At 44.3% G+C, this 20,485-nt stretch overlaps 1 protein-coding gene across 1 annotated transcript in view; it reads right to left on the reverse strand.

Moving 5' to 3' along the window:
• The window catches only part of ERBB2 (erb-b2 receptor tyrosine kinase 2), a 120,020-nt gene that overhangs the window by 4,853 nt on the left and 94,682 nt on the right, over positions 1-20,485 (reverse strand). The window contains exons 16-26 of the mRNA XM_073683404.1: positions 20,422-20,469; positions 20,197-20,335; positions 19,985-20,107; positions 19,807-19,905; positions 15,199-15,384; positions 12,181-12,336; positions 11,660-11,735; positions 11,428-11,574; positions 11,220-11,317; positions 10,959-11,135; positions 248-524 (exon numbers count right to left, since the gene is read on the reverse strand). Coding sequence (XP_073539505.1) covers positions 248-524; positions 10,959-11,135; positions 11,220-11,317; positions 11,428-11,574; positions 11,660-11,735; positions 12,181-12,336; positions 15,199-15,384; positions 19,807-19,905; positions 19,985-20,107; positions 20,197-20,335; positions 20,422-20,469 — 1,526 coding nt within the window. The remainder of the gene's footprint in view (positions 1-247; positions 525-10,958; positions 11,136-11,219; positions 11,318-11,427; positions 11,575-11,659; positions 11,736-12,180; positions 12,337-15,198; positions 15,385-19,806; positions 19,906-19,984; positions 20,108-20,196; positions 20,336-20,421; positions 20,470-20,485) is intronic.

Consider the following 20,485-nt stretch of genomic DNA (forward strand, 5'->3'; position numbering starts at 1 on the left):
CTGATATAAATGTAACCCCTAAAGGGGTTGTCAAGATTACGAAAAGTATCAGCTTTTTCCTTAAAAAGTGCCACTTCTGTTCATTGACGTGCTTGGGAAAAAAAACAGATGCTTTTTACCTAATCCTGGACAGGCCAGTTTGCCTTAGTGTTTGGATCATATATTGAGCCTTGAAAAATTATTTACAGAGGAAGTAATAGAGCTGAAAGTTACTGTTAAGATTCGATAACTACTTTACAGCTAGTACCTGGAGGATATGCAGGAGATCCTGGTGAGATGAGGCCATCTATCTCCAGTCCCCTTCCATCCACTGTGTCCCTCAATCCGAGAAATGTGGGGTCTTCACAATACCTGCGTCTAAGACTATTTTCTTTGGGGTGTGGAGGATCAAACACATAGTCCCCTTCACTCAGATCATCAGACTCGCTGGCATCTGACGTGTGTGATAAAGTTCGAGACAAAAGAGTTTCCGCATGGCCAGTTTCATCCATCAATATTTGGTCTATCTGTGTCTCTGCTTGACTCTGGTGAGAAAAGGTGGAACACAGAGTGAAGAACTTCCATTTACTCGACGCAGCATTTCATTAACAGATTTTTTAAAACCCTTTAGACCACTAATATAAATAAATATATATTTTTTTTATTTTTTTTAAATATATAGGGTTTGTCAATTTTTGGGGTTTTACTGTAGTGCTTGTCATGGAAAGGTGTTTACAGCTGATACTTATTGACTGATCTTTTATCATCCCATGTTTCTATAAACCTCTTCATGTGCCTCAATAGGTACGGATAACCATCTGATGTGCAAGGAGGACTCCTGATAAAGGGTTGAGCTGTTTAAAGTTAATTGCCCAATCCTTTTGTTCTCAGTGGCGATGAGCTGCTGCCAGGGCTTTCTCCCTTCTCCCCACTTACAACAAATGCTTGGTCATTATGGTTTAGTTGGGGAGCTGCTGGACGAATGCTCAACTATCTCGTGTATGGACTAGAGATGAGCGTTGTTCTACTCGAACTGTTCGCCAATCTCAAATTCGAGCTGTTTTGGGCGGTGTTCGAGCCGTTCGGCGAACACGAACAATTTGAGAAAAATTCGGCTGTTCGAGGTTATGTTCGATAACTGTTCGCGCACCAAAATCATAACTGGATTTTTTCTCAGTAATGATGAAAATTAATGTTAATACGCAGTTTGAGTGTACAGCGGGGTGGGGGGAGGGGCAGGGGATGGATCTCTGCAGGAACAATGAAGATCTCCATTTTTTTTTCTCTTTCCCGCATTTACAGTGGGGAGGTGCAATCTGTCAGCCTATCAGCAGCGCACACACGGAGCGAAGTGCTTTTTTTCACACAAGCAAGGGCATGTGTCATTGGCAGTGTATGTCACATGTCCTTGCCCTATAAGACCAAGCCATTTTCCCCGTCGCCACCATTTTCTCACTGCTGCAGCTGCGTGTTAGACGGCACCGCTATTGCTGTGTGCGCTATACCTTGTTAATTTCAAGCCAATTTTCGAACAAATATACAGATAGCTTGGGAGTAGGGAATAGTTGTGATTGCAGTCCTTTTAAGGACTAGGTTACAGCATTTCCTACAACTTTTATCAGGGAGGTCTGTGCTCTTAAATAGATAGGTTGTGCGAGTAAAGACTAATTGTAATTGGAGTCCTTTTCAGGACTAGGTTACATGAGTTCCTATCAGTTTTTGCCAGGCAGGTCTGTGCCAGTGCTGTGCAAGTTTGTTTCACAGCATTTGGCTGAATCTAGCAAAGCTAATCCTTTTTGGCCTATTGCAGAGTGTGTTAGTCAATGGAGTAGCCTATCTGTGTTGCAAGATATACCACCTGTGTATAGAATACCAATTTTTTTACTGCACCTAGTGAAGTAAAATCTTTTGGGCATAGCATCATTCTATTAGTCCATCTATACTGACCTCCATCAGGTTGCAAACTGAATATAATTTTTTTCTGCATCTAGCTCTGAAAAAATATTTGGGCTTCTAGCAGTGTGTGGGACTTGGTCTATTAGTCCATCTATACTGACCTCCATCAGGTTGCAAATTAAAAATAATTTTTTTCTTCATTTAGCTCTGAAAAAATATTTGGGCTTCTAGCAGTGTGTGGGACTTGTTCTATTAGTCCTTCTATACTGACCTCCAGCAGGTTGCAAATTGAATATAATTTTTTTCTGCATCTAGCTCTGAAAAAATAGTTGGGCTTCTAGCGGTGTGTGGGACTTGGTCTATTAGTCCATCTATACTGACCTCCATCAGGTTGCAAATTAAAAATAATTTTTTTCTGCATCTACAGTACCTCTGAAAAAATATTTGGGCTTCTAGCAGTGTGTGGGACTATTTGTATTAGTCCATCTATACTGACCTCCATCAGGTTGCAAATTCAAAATAATTTTTTTCTGCATCTAACCCAGCCAATAGTTTTGGCCTAATACCACAGTTTGGCCACTCAGCTCTGCTCGGTTACCATCCATTGTTTTTTTGTGCAAACAACTCCAGAGTTGTGAATTAGTTAACCACGAAAATGAGTGGAAAAAGGCCTGCTGCTGGTGGAAAGGGGAATAGGCGTGTTGGGAAGGGGAAAAAAGGTTGTGTCCGTGGGGTAGGTGTTAAAGCAACAGTAACATCTGCAGAAGAAAGACCATCTTCCAGCCAAACTAAAATGTCTACTTCTTTTAGCGGACAATGTGATAAGATCCCTTTCTTACGGCCACGCCAATCGCTACAAATTCCAGATGAGGCACAAAAACAGCAGGTGCTTCAACGGATATCAAGTGCTCCTTTAAGTGGGCTCTCCTCCACATCAACTTCAACATCACAAATACTCCAGTCCTCAAAGGTGTCACCCAAATCGCACTTGCTTCCTCACAGCTCCCAAATCTCCAGCTGCCCGTCTGAGTATGAGGTAGAACAGATGGTTGAGTCTGCAGAGCTGTTTACTCATACTATAGCCTGGGAATCAGAGGTCGACTCCAGCGCTTCTGTGAATCCAGACGAGGAAATGATCTGCACTGATGCCCAGAATCTTTATGAGTCGGATCCAGGACCAGACGCAGAAGGTTCTGACCATAATGTAGACCCTCATTCCCAAACTGTAACTCCTGTTGGTGGAGACAATGAGGAAGACGATGATAAGACTCAAATACCTGATTGGAGCGACAACTTTAGTTTTTTTGTCAGGGCAGGAACAGGTTGGCTCTGAGGACGACGGGTGTGATAACGCACAGGGTGATGATGATGAGGTCGGAGATCCCACTTACTGTCAACCCACAGTCAGCCAAGAGATGAGGTCAGCAGAGGAGGTGGAGGAAGATGCTAGTGACGACGAGGTCAGGTTGCGCCTTCCTGGACAGAGACGTAGTACTGGAAGCACGTCAACAACTGCATCCTCAAACACAACTCTGCCTCTCACCACAAGTCGTGGTGGCTCTTCAGGTCGCATGGGTGCTAAGCCTTGCATAGCCTGGGCATTTTTTCAGATCGATAAAGATGACCCAACTCGTGTTATCTGTAACATTTGTCAGCAAAAGCTAAGTAGAGGCCAAAAAATACATAGTTTGAGTACTTCATGCATGAACCGGCACATGGACATGAAGCATAAGTTGCAGTGGGAAGCTCAGTGTGCTACAATGCGGCCTAGCCGGCCGGGCCAATCACCGTCTGCCATATCTTGTGCATCCGCGGCCTCTTCATCCTCTGTGACTGGGGGGACAGCAGTCACACCTGTTTTGGGGCGCAGACCTGCCACCTCTTAACCCGCAACAGCCAGCGTGATTGGCAGGTCATCATTTTCTTTGGAGGTGGTAACACCAGCTGGTCTTGAGCGCTGTCCGACATCGATAGCACCACCTTTGGATCAAGGCAACCTAACATGTCCGCCTGCATCTTCCTCACAGACCGGCAGTTTGCCGGGGACACCCTTATCAACCCCGTCTAAGCACAATAGCCAGCCCTCGGTCCCTCAGATGTGGACAAGTAAAAGACCATTTCCTCCTAGCCATGAGAAAGCTAAGAGGTTGAATTTCACCATCTGCAAGCTCTTGGCTACAGAAATGCTGCCTTTCCGCCTGGTGGACACAGAGGATTTTCGAGACCTTATGTCCGTCGCAGTGCTCCAGTACCAGATGCCCAGTCGGCACTACTTCTCAAAGAAAGGTGTGCCTGCGCTCCACCAGCATGTCGCACACAACATCACCGCTTCTTTGAGAAACTCTGTGTGTGACAGGGTGCATTTCACCACAGACACTTGGACGAGTAGGCATGGACAGGGGTGTTACATGTCGCTGACTGGGCACTGGGTAACTATGGTGACAGCAGGACAAGGGGCTGCTGTCCAAGTCTTGCCGTCCCCACGAGTTGTGCGTCAATCCTCTTTATGTCAAAGTTCCTCCACTGCTTCTGCCTCCTCAACCTCCTCTCGGTCATCCACCTGCACCCAAAGCCTGTCTGGTCATGCCACAAGCTTTCTAACTGCGCAGAAGGGATCCTGCACACCTCCTTACTATGCTGGCAGTAGGGCTCAACGTCATCAGGCGGTTTTTACATTGAAATGTCTGGAAAATGTGAGTCACACAGCTGAGGAGTTGTGGTCAGCTCTGGAGAACCAATTTCATGAATGGTTGTCTCCACTGGACCTGAAACCAGGGAAGGCCGTGTGCGACAATGCTGCAAACCTGGGTGCGGCCCTTCACCGGGGCAATGTCACACACGTGCCTTGTATGGCTCCCGTGTTGAACCTGCTTGTCCAGCAATTTTTAGCCCACTATCCCAGACTAGATGGCCTTCTGCAGAGGGCACGGTCGCTGTGTGCTCACTTCCGCCGTTCGCATCCCGCAGCTCAGCGACTTACATCTCTACAGAAGTCGTTGGGCCTGCCACTTCACCGGCTAAAATGCGATGTGCCTAGCCGGTGGAATTCAACTCTGCACATGTTGCAGCGACTGTGGCAGCACCGACAAGCCCTGGTGCAATACGTTCTGACGTATAGCCTGGGCCAACGAGATTCAGAGGTGGGGCAAATCACGCTGGAGGAGTGGTCTCAGATCAGGGACCTATGCACCCTTCTGCACAGTTTTGAAATGGCGACGAAGATGTTTAGTGCTGACGATGCCATTATCAGCATGACTATTCCGTGATTTACATGCTGGAGCACATGTTAAACAGAATTCGGAGTCAGGTGGTGGCACAAGAGGAGGTGGAGGAAGTAGAGGAGGAGGAGTTGTATGCGGAAGGGCTAACATCTGCAAGGTCCAGACGGTCGGCAGCACCAAGGCGGCAGGCATGTGAGGGTGGGGGAGATGGTTTTACCAGGGCGCATGGTAGCAGCCAAACTAGTGAGGAAGGTGCAGGAGCCCAGGAAGAAGTGGAGGACGAACTGATGGAAGACTCATCAGATGAGGGAGACCTTGATCACATTTCTGTTGTGCGAGGTTGGGGGGAGAGGACAGAGGAAGGAAGCATGATTGTTACCTCGCCACCAACACAACAGGGACTTGGTGCTCCTGGATGCGCAACACACATGAGTGCCTTCTTGCTGCACTACCTGCAACATGACCCTCGAATTGTGAGAATTAGAAATAATCCTGACTACTGGGTTGCCACACTGTTAGATCCCCGGTACAAAAGTAAATTTGCAGAAATTATTCCTGCCATAGAAAGGGATGCACGCATGCAGGAGTATCAGCAGAGACTGTTGCAGAATCTTACATGTGCTTTTCCACAAAATACCAGTGGTGCACGTAGTGAATCTCACAGTTCCAACTTGCCAACCGTGGGACCGTCAAGTGTTCAGCACTCAAACCGTAACAGAACCACAGTATCTGCTGGTAACATCAATTTTGCGGAATCATTTCACCACTTTTTTAGCCCATCCTTTGCAAGGCCACAGGAGACAAGAAGTCTGACACATAGTCAACGCCTAGAGACGATGGTACAGGAGTATCTCCAAGTAAACATTGAAGCCACGACTGTGTCACTGGACCCTTGCTCTTTTTGGGCTTCCAATCTGGATAAATGGCCGGAGCTAGCCACTTACGCCTTGGAGATCTTGTCATGCCCCGCAGCCAGCGTTCTGTCTGAACGTGTGTTCAGCGCTGCTGGTGGTGTGCTGACAGATAAGCGCACGCGGCTCTCCACTGATAATGTAGACAGACTCACGTTCATAAAGATGAACAAATCATGGATCCGAAACGACTTTTCTACCCCTGTGTCATCCTGGGGAGAGTAAAAGCTTGATGATTGGTTAAAATCACCCTACCAACCGTTTTAAGCTTTCAAATTACTAATCATGTTTATCTGTATCTTGACTGGAAAATAATTTGGGCTTTGTAGCAGTGTGCAGCACTGATCCTATTAGGCCATCTATACTAAAGCTTCACCAGATTTAAAATTAAAAATAATTTTTAGCTGCATCTAGCCCGGAAAATAATTTTGGGGCTCCGAGATGCGCAAGGCACATAAGTGCCTTCTTGCTGCACTACCTGCAGCATGACCCTCATATTGTCAGAATTCGAAGTAATCATGACTACTGGGTTGCCACACTCTTAGATCCCCCAAACTTTTCGATCAACCTTTTCATTTTAATAAAGACCAAAAAAATGGTCATTTTTGAAATTATAAGCATTAGCAGGTTGTTAGAAACTGAAATCAAACAGTTTTCAACTCAAAACTTTATTCTAGGTGATGTTACATTTTCACATAGGACCCCTTGTTCGAAAGGAGCTTCTGAACTCTCTCGTCCATTGAATTTGTCAGGTTTTGGATGGTTTCTGCTTCAATTGTTTTGCATGAGGACAGAATACCCTCCCAGAGCTGTTGCTTAGATGTGAACTGCCTCCCGCCATCATAGACACTCCTTTTAATGATGCTCCAAAGGTTCTGAATGGGGTAGAGGTCAGGGGAGCATGGGGGTCACACCATAAGTTTGTCCCCTTTTATGCCCATATCAGCCAGAGATGCAGATGTTTTATGTGCAGCATGAGATGGTGCATTATCATGCAGAAAAATGATCTTGCTGTGAAATACACGGTTCTTCTTCTTGAACCATGGCAGGAAGTGCTGTTTGAGAAAATCCACATACATTATGGAGTTCATCTTTAGCGCCTTCAGGGATCCTAAAGGGGCCGACAATCTCTCTCCCCATGATTCCAGCCCAAAACATTACTCCACCTCCTCCTTGTTGGCGCTGTAGCCGTGTTTGCGTGGGGTGTCCATCAACCAGCCATCCTCCACTCCATCCATCTGGACCATCGAGCGCTGCACGGCACTCATCCGTGAACAAAACAGTTTTGAAATCAGTCTTCATGTAATGTTTGGCCCACTGGAGCCGTTTCTGCTTGTGTGAAGTGGATAGAGGAGGTCGACAGGATGGCGCATGCACAGCTGCAAACCTCTGAAGGACCCTGCATCTTGTTGTTCGGGGGACGTTGGAGGCACAAGCAGCTTCAAAAACTTGTCTGCTGCTATGACAAGGCTTTTTTGCCGCTGCTCTTTCAACCTGACGTAATTGCCTGTAGGAAAGAGTCCTCAATTTGCCCTTATCAGCACGCACACGTGTGTACTGTGAATCAGCTACATACTTCTTGATTGCCAAGACACTTCATCCTGATCATCGCACAATGTTGATTGTAGTCATGCCTTGACCTAAACACTCCACAATTTGTTGCTTCTCAGCAGCCGACACATCCTTTTTCTTTCCCATTTTGGCAGAAAATGTAGGCTGCTTAATAATGTGAGAGAGCCTTCTTAAGTAGTCTTGCCTTTCATTGGACACACCTGCCAAACTAATTAGCACAGGTGTCTGCAATTGCTTACAGTGATATAAAGAGCCCTGACACACATCACCATCAATGAGTTTAACTGACAAACAAACAAATTCTTCCCTTATCACTCCTAAACACTTTTTGTATAATAATTTGGAACGCAGTGTACATGTGCTTTTCCACAAAACACCAGTGGTTCACGTAGTGAATCTTACAGTTCTAACTTGCCAACCGTGGTCTGTATGGAGTTGTTCAATAAAGGGCCCAAAATTAAGATAACATAGATGGGAGAGGTCTCTATGAATAGGAATTCCTAAGTATTTGATACCCTGTGAGGGCCAGGCAAAGGGAAAGTTGGACTGGATGGAATCCTATATGGATTTGGGGAGGGAGACATCGAGGGCCTCAGACTTCGCTGCATTGATTTTAAAATTTTACCATGTAACAAAGTGATCTATTTCAGCCATAACAGCATGGATGGATATATGTGATTGAGTGATATATACTAGGACATCATCAGCAAATAGAGAGCACTTGTACTCGGTGCCTCCCACCTCAATCCACCTAATATTGGGGTTATGGCGAATTGATGAGAGCAGGTGCTCCGTCACTAGGATGTATAAGAGAGGGGACAGAGGACATCACTGCCTTGTCCCATTGGTGATTGTGAAAGGTGATGAAAATGTTCTGACGCACCCCCTGGGCCTTGGGACACCCGGAGCCGGACCCTTTTTGGTGGATGCTGGTGGTTGTAGTCTTCGTGGCGGCGACCCAGTTCCGTGGCTCAGGGCGGTCAAACCAGTGGCGGAACTATTTATGTGGTTTTCATGTTTAAATGTCCGACTACGCCACCGTGGATTGCGGTCAGAGTGAACCGCCGCTACAGGGCAGACCACTGAGGCTGGTGTTGTGGGTGCAGCAGAGCGTAGCATAACTCCCCACGGGAGGAGTATAGCCTCAGGGCAGTGTATGCGGAGGATGGGGGTGATGGTGCAGGGCAGCAGCAGTAACGACACGGAGTCAGTGATGCAGTTCAGGGCCTTTACTCACAGTTCTTATTATCCAGACCACGTCTGCAGGTAACGGCTGCCCACGTCGTACTGTGCTCACCAGGTGAGGGGCTCAGACAACTCCCAGATAACTTTGGAGCACTTCACAGGACCCCCTTTGTGTGTCCTTTGTCTGGCCTTTCTTACCAACACTTCTGTCCGGCTGCCTCGGGCCTCCTCTTGGTAAACTTGGCGCCAGTTTCCCTGACCCTATGTGGTGCCTTCCTAGCGGGTGTAGCGAGGGGCTGCGCCACATAAAATGTCAGAGCCTCCGGTTTCTAGCTGAGGGTCGTTTCCTGCCTCCACTAGTTCGGGGACCGGTCTCCCATTTTGGCCTGACCCCTCCACGCAGGTGGATTCGGGCGTGCGGTGGCGACTCGCCCGTCCGCACCCCTGGGATCCCTTCATTCCTCGTTCCTGGAGCCTTCTCCGCTCCTCTTCCTTCCTTCTCCCTCTTCCAGGCCTGGGCCTCTGTTACTAGGCCCGCCTCCGGAGCAGAGCTCATGCAGAGCCCCTGCTCCCTGCCACTTCTGCTCAGACTTCTCTGCACTGAACTAAGATGGTGCCCACCTTTTATACTCCCTTCTCAATGCACCCAGGAACTGCTTCCTCCCTGCTCCTGCACTACAGGGTTCCCCTTCCTCAGTGTTCCCTCCCCCCACTCCAGCCAGGGACAGGGACTGTCGTGCCCATCTCAGGGGCATATTGGTCGCCCTGCCCCACGGCAATGTGGTGTAATGCATGCAGGTGTCGGGTCCTGATCCACACTCCATCCTTACCTGAGAGTGAGATATCACACCTCTGGGTGAGGTGCAATACGTCTGTAGCAACCGAGCCCTCAGGGTGCTACAGTTCCATTTATCTTCAGCCTAGGTGACGTATTGCGATACAGGGCCGTGATTTTGGCTATAAAAGGGTCCCCTAGACCCCTACCCCAAGCTTTTTAAGAGAATCATATATGGCGTGCCAGGAGACTCTATGGAATGCTTTCTCAGCATCCAACGAGAGTATCTAATTACAAATTTTTAACTGCATCTAGCCCAGGAAATACTTTGTGCCTAGTAGCAGTGTCTGCTAGTGAGCGGATTATCCCGGCTGTTAAGCAAGCTGCACCACCTGTAGTTTAGACACTTAATTTTTTCAAAGGAAATGCTTCGGGACCATGGGATACTTAGTGAAGAGCATCAGGAGGCACCCCAAGGCATAGGGGCTGGGACTGGCAGTAGGATGCCTTGCGGTGGACAGCCGAGCTCGATCCTTATAAAAGCTTTTTAACTGCAGCAGCTTTAGTGGACGCTACTGGAGCTGGAATTACCGCGGCTGCTGGCATGAGACTTGCCCTCCAATAGATCCTTGTAAATGGATTTAAAGTGTATTCATTCAAATTAGAGAGACAATTTAAATTAAAAAGCTTAGAGCTGCCTCCACCACAGGGGGGCTCGCTCGACCCACCAGCGGACAGGCACCAGTATTGGGAGAGGGGGGCTGGCCGTCAGGGTTCACCGCGGCTCTGGCACAAACCCGGCGACACGGAGGTGGCACGGGCAGGAGCGGACTGGCCGTGTCGGCTTCTCACTTTTTGGATTTTAGAAGGGCATGACATGCCTATATCTGTGTCTCCCCTTCCTTTTACTCCTCCACCTCTTTTATTTTCGCATGACTATATGTACTTGTCACTTTTCCATGTGTTAGTTATGTCTTCTGAGCAGTTTGTCAGCTTTTGGACACCTTTGAAGGTGTTTTCTATGTGTTTCTATGTGTTTTTGTTTGCCTGCCATTGGTTTTAACGGTGTTCGAAGGTGTTCGACGAACAGTTCGGCGAACACACGGGTGTTCGACGAACCGAACCGAACTCGAACACTACGGGGGTGGCTCAACACTAGTATGGACATCACAAACATCAGATAGCTGAGAATTAATTCACCTCAAGTTTATTTTAACAGGCAATGTAAGGTAGGCTGAAGTCCAATGTGCCAATTCTTCGTTCTGTCTGCCCCTAACACACAAAACTGACCAACTTTAACAGCCATCTTTCTTTGGTTACTATTGTTTGCACAGTACTTGAAATCTTCAGTAGATATACTCTACACTGAAAAGAAGGATTTGCATACTTATATGATGTAGGTAAATAGTGCCCTCATACCTGGGTAGATGATATTCGACTGCGATGTTCTACTGTTGCGTCATCACATCCAAAAAATCCCTGGTGAGGAACCAGATACTCCTCAGCATCCACCAAATTCTCCATGGCCGCATCTTGCAACAGACTACTGTAGAACTGAGTAGTCAAAGGGCTCGACTGGGCCATGAGTTCTTCATCCTGCAAGTCACTATAGGTTAGAAGGCTCTGGTTGACAGAGTAACCTTGCAATATGTTTCTTTAAGCACACCCTTATTTGTATACCTCAATGACCACAAAGCGGCTCGGATCTCGAGCCATGCGGGAAAACTCTGTGACTAGCTCCCGAAACTTGGGCCGGAACTCTGAGTCAATCATCCAACCTGGTGAGAAAAGACATAGGGTGTCATATAGAATATAATACAGTACAATATTTTATTCTATGTATTATTAGGAATGAAGAGATCGCAAGCTGGAGAGAACCATTACTTACACTTCACCATGATCATATATACATCTATGGTACACACAGGAGGTTGAGGGAGTCTTTCCCCTTTCTCTAGGAGATCTGGAATCTCTCTTGCTGGGATCCCATCATAAGGCTTAGCCCCAAAGGTCATCAGCTCCCACACTGTAACTCCTATAATATAAAAGAGATAGATGATGATGTGCTTGTAATCTTGTTTATAAGCCTTCTGAACATTGATTAAGATCACTCTACTCACCATAGCTCCATACATCACTCTGATGGGTGAACTTCCGATGCAGAATGGATTCCAAAGCCATCCATTTAATGGGAACCTAGAGAACCGAAAGAAACAGAAATAAGTCTACTGATGGTTTTCTCTGGTACCTGAGATTCTCTGATGCAGGATTTTCCGGTGGCATCGGCAAGTTTAACATTGAAAAGTGGTGAACAGTCAAAAACAAGCCATGTGCATAGAATACAAAAGGGTAAAGTGCTTGTATGAAATTAGAAATACAGCTTTCTTTTAGAAGCAGCGCCACTCTTGTCCATGGTAAGAGGGTGAAAAGTGTTGCAAATAAGCAACAAAATCTGCAGCAAAATCTCCATGTAACACATGCTACGGGTCCTTGATACCTAATTTAAGGGATATGTTGATCAATCATATTCTCATAAATATTTTTTGAGCTCGTAGAGTGAAGTTTATATTTGATGACTCTGCTCAAACCCAATTTTCTCAGAACATATTTCATTAAGATACGAGACATCACAGCTTGTTACCTTTCCTCCATCTGCATGATACTCCGTTTCATCCACATCCAGCAACCTTGCAAGTCCAAAGTCTGTGATTTTCACATGAGTTGGGTTTCTCACCAAGACATTCCTTGCAGCCAGATCCCTGTGCACTAAACGGATGTCTTCTAGATATGTCATCCCCTGTGATGACCAAAAATATATTTTTTAATTAAGCAATTTTTATTTATTCTCAACAAGAAAAAAACGTAAACAATGAAACCATGTCCTCCCATCCCTTTAAAGAGAACCTGTCACTTTCCATACATATATTCTTTTACTTGGCATAAATGCCGCTGTTCTCCTGTGTCTGGTGCTGTTTTTCTTTGTTCCTGATCCTCTCCATTCCTGAAATATGGCCTTCTCTTTCCTGCAAGTATAATCTAGTCTTTATAGACAAGTGGGCGTGCCTTCTCTATGGACATCTTATTGAGGACCACACCTACTTGGCTAAAATATAAATAATATTTATACACAGGGAAGAGGAGGCCAACAAAAAAGAGGCATTTATAGCAGAAAATTACATATTTATAGCCCTTCTAGCTTATCGTTACAGTTGTATTTTTACATAAGTATTTAACAATAAAAGTATAAGTGGATTGCAGTGCACTATAGTGGTAGACATACACTTATCATATTACACATCTCATACAAGGGTATAGAAATCATTACTATTACTGTGAAAAAGAGGATTTCACATATTCAGATCCAACGTTTATTAGTTAATTTAAAAGCGCGAAAGTCAATGCTTCTTCCAGTGATATGACCTTGACATATAAAATGTAACATTCATTAAATAACAGCCATCAGCTGTTGTGTTACAAGGTGGGCAGATGCCGCACAAGGCCTTATTATGTTTGAGATCTGTTTGTTAGGAGTGCCCAGCCCAATTAATATCACTAGTATACACTATACAGTGATTTTGGTGCCAAAGATGTCACTTTATGAAGTAATTACTCTGGAGCGCTTCAACGTATTCCCCTGATTCTGAGATTGTTTTTTCGGGACATATTGTACTTCATGATAGTGGTAACATTTCTTCGATATCACTTGCGTTTATATGTGAAAAAATCGGGTTGTTTCGGACGCGGCAATACCAAATATGTGTACTTTTTTTGTTTTTGCATAAATATACGGATTTATTGGTTTAATATTTTATTTATTTATTTTTATTTATTTTGTGATTTTTTTTTAACAGTTTGAAAACATTTTTTAGACTTTTTTTTACATTTTTACTTAGTCCTGTATGGCACATTAATTTTTATTTTTCTAATCAATGTTCTCATGCAATGCAATAGACATGTATTGCATTGCATGAAATATTTGCTGAGAGTTTCACACTGTCTGTCTCCTGCTAGACTTCAGCTGCAGGCTGGGTCTAGCAGGACACCATACATGGCAGATCCGGAGGCGGTCATGTGACCTCCGGCTGCCATGACAACGGCAGGTCCTGTAAGACATCAGGGGGCCGTAAAAGATGTAAGGTAAGTGGACGACTCCCTCTCCTCTCACTATCTTCTATATGCCGCGATCACTATAGATCGCGGCATATAGAAGATAGCAAAGGGTTAATATCATTGGAACCTGATCCAATGAGGTCCCGATGATGTCCCCTGTCAGAGCTGTCGCCCTGAACCGCAACCGCAGCACTTGCAGGACCCTGGGGGTCCTGAGGGCTGCGGGACCACCGACCGTTCATAAACGTCGGCGCTGCACAGAGCCCAGGCAGCGCCGACGTTTATGTACAGTGGGCGGTCGGGAAGCGGTTAAGTTTATGGAGCTGATTAAGAATATGACTTTGTTTTTTCCAGATTGGCTCTAGTCTCTGAAATATTTAATAGTTAATTAATTAAAGTAGAATTCTGGCTTCAAAAAGTCGATTTTATAGCATTGTAAGTAGTGATGATCGAGTATGCCTCATTAACCCTTTCGGCGAGCACACTCGTGTGCTCGCTGAGTATTTTGGCGTGCTCTGCATTTCATTCATTGTCGGCGCCTGCACTTGTCATGGCTGTTAGACAGCTGTGACACATGCAAAGAGAGCCTGGCGAACAGGCTATCTCTGCATATGTCATGGCTGTCTAACAGCCATGACACTTGCAGGCGTGGCGACAATGAATGAAACACCGAGCACGGCAAAATACTCGGCGAGCACCTGGGCGTGCTCGCCGAAAGGGTTACTGAGACATACTCTATCATCACTAATTGTAAGCCTACAAATTTGAAATGCTAAATAATTATATGGATACTTCATTATCTAAGACACTGATAAAGAGTCAAAAGAAAGACCAAACATGTCGCACACAAGTCGCACTGGGGGAATTGATTATTTTCATGGATGAATTATCTCAAAAACTAGAACAAATTCAGCAAAAGTAATGGGATTTTTGAATTCAGCACCCTCAAAATACCCTAAATCCATTCAAAAAACCTTGGTACCTGAAAAATACATTTTTTGTACACTTGCATAATCGGTCGTAGAGGTGCCATGCTGAGAGTACTCAGCCCAACGTCCTCGGTCTTTTCATATTTATGTATTGCGTTTCTTTTGAGTAATAATATCTAGCACCTTTGGCCAAGACTTGGACATTGCTGCATCATGTGAATTAAGTCAGAATAGGTCTTAAAATGCAGGCATAACGGAGAATCATGAACTCCAATTTTATAGAGGAACTCTGGAGTCCTATGTACTCTGAGCAACATGAATGTATGTGAGAACACTTGTGTCTCTACTTATATTTTTGGAAATAGTTGTAGCGTTTCCAACCATTATTCAGTTTCTATGGTTCCCATGTCTTCTTCCCATTTACCTTTTCAATATAAAGGGAATTTCTCCATGTATACGGTAAAACGTTGTATAGGGTACATATTCCTTTTGCCTTAGTATATTAAATATTGTGAATATTGTAATATTCGTAGGTGTTTGCTGTGTGTATTAAAGTCAATGGTGTGATATTAAAACCGTAATTCTCTGCTATGCTTTAGCTTATCCTTCTTATAGCATACCTTGGCAATTTGGACACACCAGTTGAGAAGATCTCTGGAGTGAATACGATCCTTGTTCTCCCGTACATATTCCAGCAGACAGCCATATGGCATGAGCTGAGTAACCAGTTGTACTGTGGTGGTCAGACAGATCCCCAGCAGGCGGCACACATAGGGGCTGGCCACCCCTGCCATCACATATGCTTCCTGGAACAGGCAAGAGAGAAACATCTTATGATTTATTTATTGCTAGATTATGTGAGCATATACAGATGCAGTAGGGCTGAAATTGTGATATGTTTATTTTTACATTATCCTACAATTTTGCAACCTTTTTCAGTCACACTGTACATTTCATGATCTCTGCTTTCTTTCAAGTGATGGATTATTAGTATACAGTGCCATTCACCATTATTGGCACCCCTTCATTTTTTTCATAGACTGTACAATATTTTAAGAAATAAATGAAAATATACCAAAGTTATATGCTCAGGATTTTTTAATTAGCAATCCAAAGTAATACAACAATAAAACATTGTTTTTCAACTTCCATGTTGCAATTTCAAACTAAAAAACAGAATAAACAGCATGTGCCGCAAAAAAAGCACCCCTAATTAATACTTGGTTGCACACCCTTTGGCATTGCTCACAGCGTTCAAACGTTTCTTGTAGCCATCTATAAGCTTCTTGCACTTCTCAGCTGGAATTTCCTCCCACTCTTCCTTTGCAGTTTGTTCAAGCTCTTGAATGTTTGCAGGGTTATTTTTCCCAATGGCAGATTTCAGCTCACCCCAAAGATTTCCAATGGGATTGAGGTCAGGACTCATTGCTGGCCTTAAAACAGTAAATTTTTTATTTTTCAACCATTCCTGTGTACTTTTGGATGTGTACTTTGGATCATTGTCTTGCTGGAGGACCCATGATCTTCGACTCACACCAAGTTTTCTTATACTGGGTTGGACATTTCGCTCTAAAATCTCTTGATAATTCTCAAATTTCATAATTCAAGTGATACAGCCAAGGTGTCCAGTACCAGACGCAGCAAAGCAGCCCCACAGCATTATGGATCCTCCACCATGCTTAACTGTTGGTAAGGTGTTCTTTTCCTTATAAGTGCTGTCTGTAAACAAACTGTTGCTTTGCATTGCTAAAAAGCTCTATTTTGTTTCATCTGTCCACAGAACATTTTCCCAGAAGGATTGTGGTTTGTTAAGGTACTCTTTGGCAAAGATCAGTCATTCTTTTTATGTCTTTTCTTCAGCAATGGTTTCTTCCTTGGCCTTCGCCCATAAAGCTCTGCTTGGTTTAGTGTGTAGCGTATGGTACTTGTTGAAACCATGAACCCAGACTATTCCACGTTGGCCTTCAGGTCTTTGGATGTTTGACGTGGTGTTTTTTTCCACCATTCGCATCGAAGACATCTCTTGTCAATTTTCCTCTTTACCCCACGTCCAGGGGAGGTTTTTGATAGGTTCCATGCTTGGCAAACTTCTTAATAACATTGCGCACTGTTGAAACTGGGATACCAAGGTCTTTGGAGATGGCCTTATACCCTTTGGAAGTCTTGTATTTGCTAATAATAGCAGTTCTGATGTCCTCAGACAGCTTCTTTGCCTTCACCATTGTGACAAAGGAACAGGGCTTACCATGTCTCATTTTAACACAGTGAAGCCATCATTTATTGGCTAATTCATATCACATGGGCACTGACAATTAATCACAGGTGAATCTCTTTTGTCATTTACCACAGGCGAGTCAAAATGTGTATCCATACTAAATTAATATAAAGGGTGCCAATACCAGTGACACTGCAAGCTTTAGGTTTTCCTATTTTTCCCTCCCATTGTTTTTTGTTTTAAATTATTGTTTATCATTTGCTCTTTTGTATTTAACACGAGTGCTCTATCCAAAAAAAACTGTTTCACTTGATTCTTTTTTTTCAGGAGGTATTCCACGTTTTGTGCTTAAACTTCATGGGTGCCAATAAGGATGAGCAGGACTGTACATCCAAAAGGCTATGTAATGTGTATCAGCCTAGGGGCTACTTAGATTACAGAGGATTATCTAGGCTGGGTTGTAGCAAACCTTTTGCTCTGAGGAATGAAATCCCGTCCCGTCCTCCAAATTGAGTATGTTGTCAGTCTCACCACTGAGCGTCCACCACTCTGCTCCTAATAGGCTGTGTTCAAGGTTCAGGAGGACAGATACGTTTGCCATCTTGTAAAGGGAGGTACCCTTACCATGCTGACAGAACAATTAACCTATCACAGCAACTAAGTTGTGCTGTGGTTTTTCATATATTATTGTCTGGATAGTCATCCTACAACTGAGCAATGCCATCCACGCGGAGTGCCATCCATAATCTTCCTACTCAAATTTTGACTATGGTTGGTGCAGCCCCGTGCGCTCGTCTGCAGCATATACAGGTTCACAAGCTATGTGCCACTGAAAATAGCACCAATCTGCATACGACAGTAGTGCATGCTGTGATACACTAGCACAGTGATCTACATTGGTCAGTGCATGTCCGTGTGCAGTCTATTGGGCACTCGAACAGTACACTGACCGAAAATATTTTGTCTAAAAGTAGCGTTATTCTTTATATTTAGTGCTGACTTAAAGAGGTTGTCCAGTAAAACAAGTTATCACCTATCCTATTGATAGGTGGTGGTCCTACGGTGCTGTGACCTTCACCGATTGACAGAGTGGAGAACTTTTATCTCTGTTAGAATGAAGTGGCAGTGTACATGCTTGACAATGCTGCATTTGGCTTTTTTTGGCTGTCCCATTGAGAATGGATGGAGCTGCAGTTAGGCGCCATTTTGCCTCCTCAGAAATTCCCAGTATTGCCGATGGGTGCAATTCCCATCAGTGCGACACCCATCGATCAGCAAGTTATCACCTATCCAGTGTATGGGGACTGGAAATAATGAGTATTAGATTAATAAAAACTACTCCCATCTATATACAGTACAGACCAAAAGTTTGGACACACCTTCTCATTTAAAGATTTTTCTGTCTTTTCCTTACTATGAAAATTGTACATTCACACTGAAGGCATCAAAACTATGAATTAACACATGTGGAATTATATAGTTAACGAAAAAGTGTGAAACAACTGAAAATATGTCCTATATTCTTGGTTTTTCAAAGTAGCCACCTTTTGCTTTGATGACTGCTTTGCACACTCTTGGCATTCTCTTGATGAGCTTCAAGAGGTAGTCACCGGAAATGGTTTTCACTTCACAGGTGTGCCCTGTCAGGTTTAATAAGTGGGATTTCTTGCCTTATAAATGGGGTGGGACCATCAGTTGTGTTGTGCAGAAGTCTGGTGGATGCACAGCTGATAGCCCTACTGAATAGACTGTTAGAATTTGTATTATGGCAAGAAAACAGCAGCTAAGTAAAGAAAAACGAGTGGCCATCATTACTTTAAGAAATGAAGGTCAGTCAGTGAGAAAATTTGGGAAAACTTTGAAAGTGTCCCCAAGTGCAGTTGCAAAAACCATCAAGCGCTACAAAGAAACAGGCTCACATGAGCACCGCCCCAGGAAAGGAAGACGAAGAGTCACCTCTGCTTCTGAGGATAAGTTTATCCGAGTCACCAGCATCAGAAATCGCAGGTTAACAGCAGCTCAGATTAGAGACCAGGTCAATGCCACGCAGAGTTCTAGCAGCAGACACATCTCTTCAATAGCTGTTAAGAGGAGACTTTGTGCAGCAGGCCTTCATGGTAAAATAGCTGCTAGGAAACCACTGCTAAGGACAGGCAACAAGCAGAAGAGACTTGTTTGGGCTAAAGAACACAAGGAATGGACATTAAACCAGTGGAAATCTGTTCTTTGGTCTGATGTGTCCAAATTTGAGATCTTTGGTTCCAACCACCGTGTCTTTGTGCGACGCATAAAAGGTGAACGGATGGACTCTACATGCCTGGTTCCCACCGTGAAGCATGGAGGAGGAGGTGTGATGGTGCTTTGCTGGTGACACTGTTGGGGAATTATTCAAAATTGAAGGCATACTGAACCAGCATGGCTACCACAGCATCTTGCAGCGACATGTTATTCCATCCGGTTTGCGTTTAGTTGGACCATCATTTATTTTTCAACAGGACAATGACTCCAAACACACCTCCAGGCTGTGTAAGGGATATTTGACCAAGAAAGAGCGTGATGGGGTGCTACGCCAGATGACCTGGCCTCCACAGTCACCATACCTGAACCCAATCGAGATGGTTTGGGTTGAGCTGGACCGCAGAGTGAAGGCAAAAGGGCCAACAAGTGCTAAGCATCTCTGGGAACTCCTTCAAGATTGTTGGAAGACCATTTCCGGTGACTACCTCTTGAAGCTCATCAAGAGAATGCCAAGAGTGCGCAAAGCAGTCATCAAAGCAAAAGGTGGCTACTTTGAAGAACCAAGAATATAAGACATATTTTCAGCTGTTTCACACTTTTTTGTTAAGTATATAATTCCACATGTGTTAATTCATAGTTTTGATGCCTTCAGTGTGAATGTACAATTTTCATAGTCATGAAAATGCAGAAAAATCTTTAAATGAGAAGGTGTGTCCAAACTTTTGGTCTGTACTGTATACTATGCATATATATATAGATATATACTAGTACTCACATCCAAGATTTCCTTGTTAGCTTTTGGAGATGTGTTCTCTCGCAAGACCTTGATTGCCACCTGGATTTTTACATTCTCGCCATCTGGGATCCATATGCCCTGAAAAATTTGTCATTTGACATTCAGAAATCTGCTTCTAGAAGGGGTCAAAAATGTTCTTGTATGTAAATGTCCTTACCTTATACACTGTGCCAAATGCACCAGACCCCAAAATCTTCATCTTCTTCAACTCTGTTTCCTTGAGGATCCTCATTTGAGCCTGGTTTGGCATTGCTCCACTGGGAGTCAAAGGTTCCACCAGCTAGACGAAAATCAAAATGAGTGAGAAGTTGGCCATGGCTAACATGCATCAGCATTATTCCAGAACACATAGAGACATAACACTGGTACCTCATTTTCCTGGAGTATGCGCTTTAAGGTGCGTTTTTTCTTCAATTGTTTCCTTCGCCTGATCACCAATACAAAGACAACTGCAGCTGTCAATAGCAGTAAGACGCTGGCAACCACCGCTACAATCATATAGGTTTGACTGTGGAGGAAAGAAATATGTGTTAAGAGCATGGGAAATATCGACCCTAGGATGTCTGCTTAATCACACCCTGTAAAGGAGCTCACCTGTTATTCACGTTGATGGGGCACCCCTTCTCGTCTAGGTTATCACACCTAACAAAAAATGAAG

Source organism: Phyllobates terribilis, unplaced genomic scaffold, assembly GCF_046119375.1.
Source record: "Phyllobates terribilis strain yellow unplaced genomic scaffold, ASM4611937v1 Scaffold_5__5_contigs__length_657084704, whole genome shotgun sequence".
Lineage (NCBI taxonomy): Eukaryota > Metazoa > Chordata > Amphibia > Anura > Dendrobatidae > Phyllobates > Phyllobates terribilis.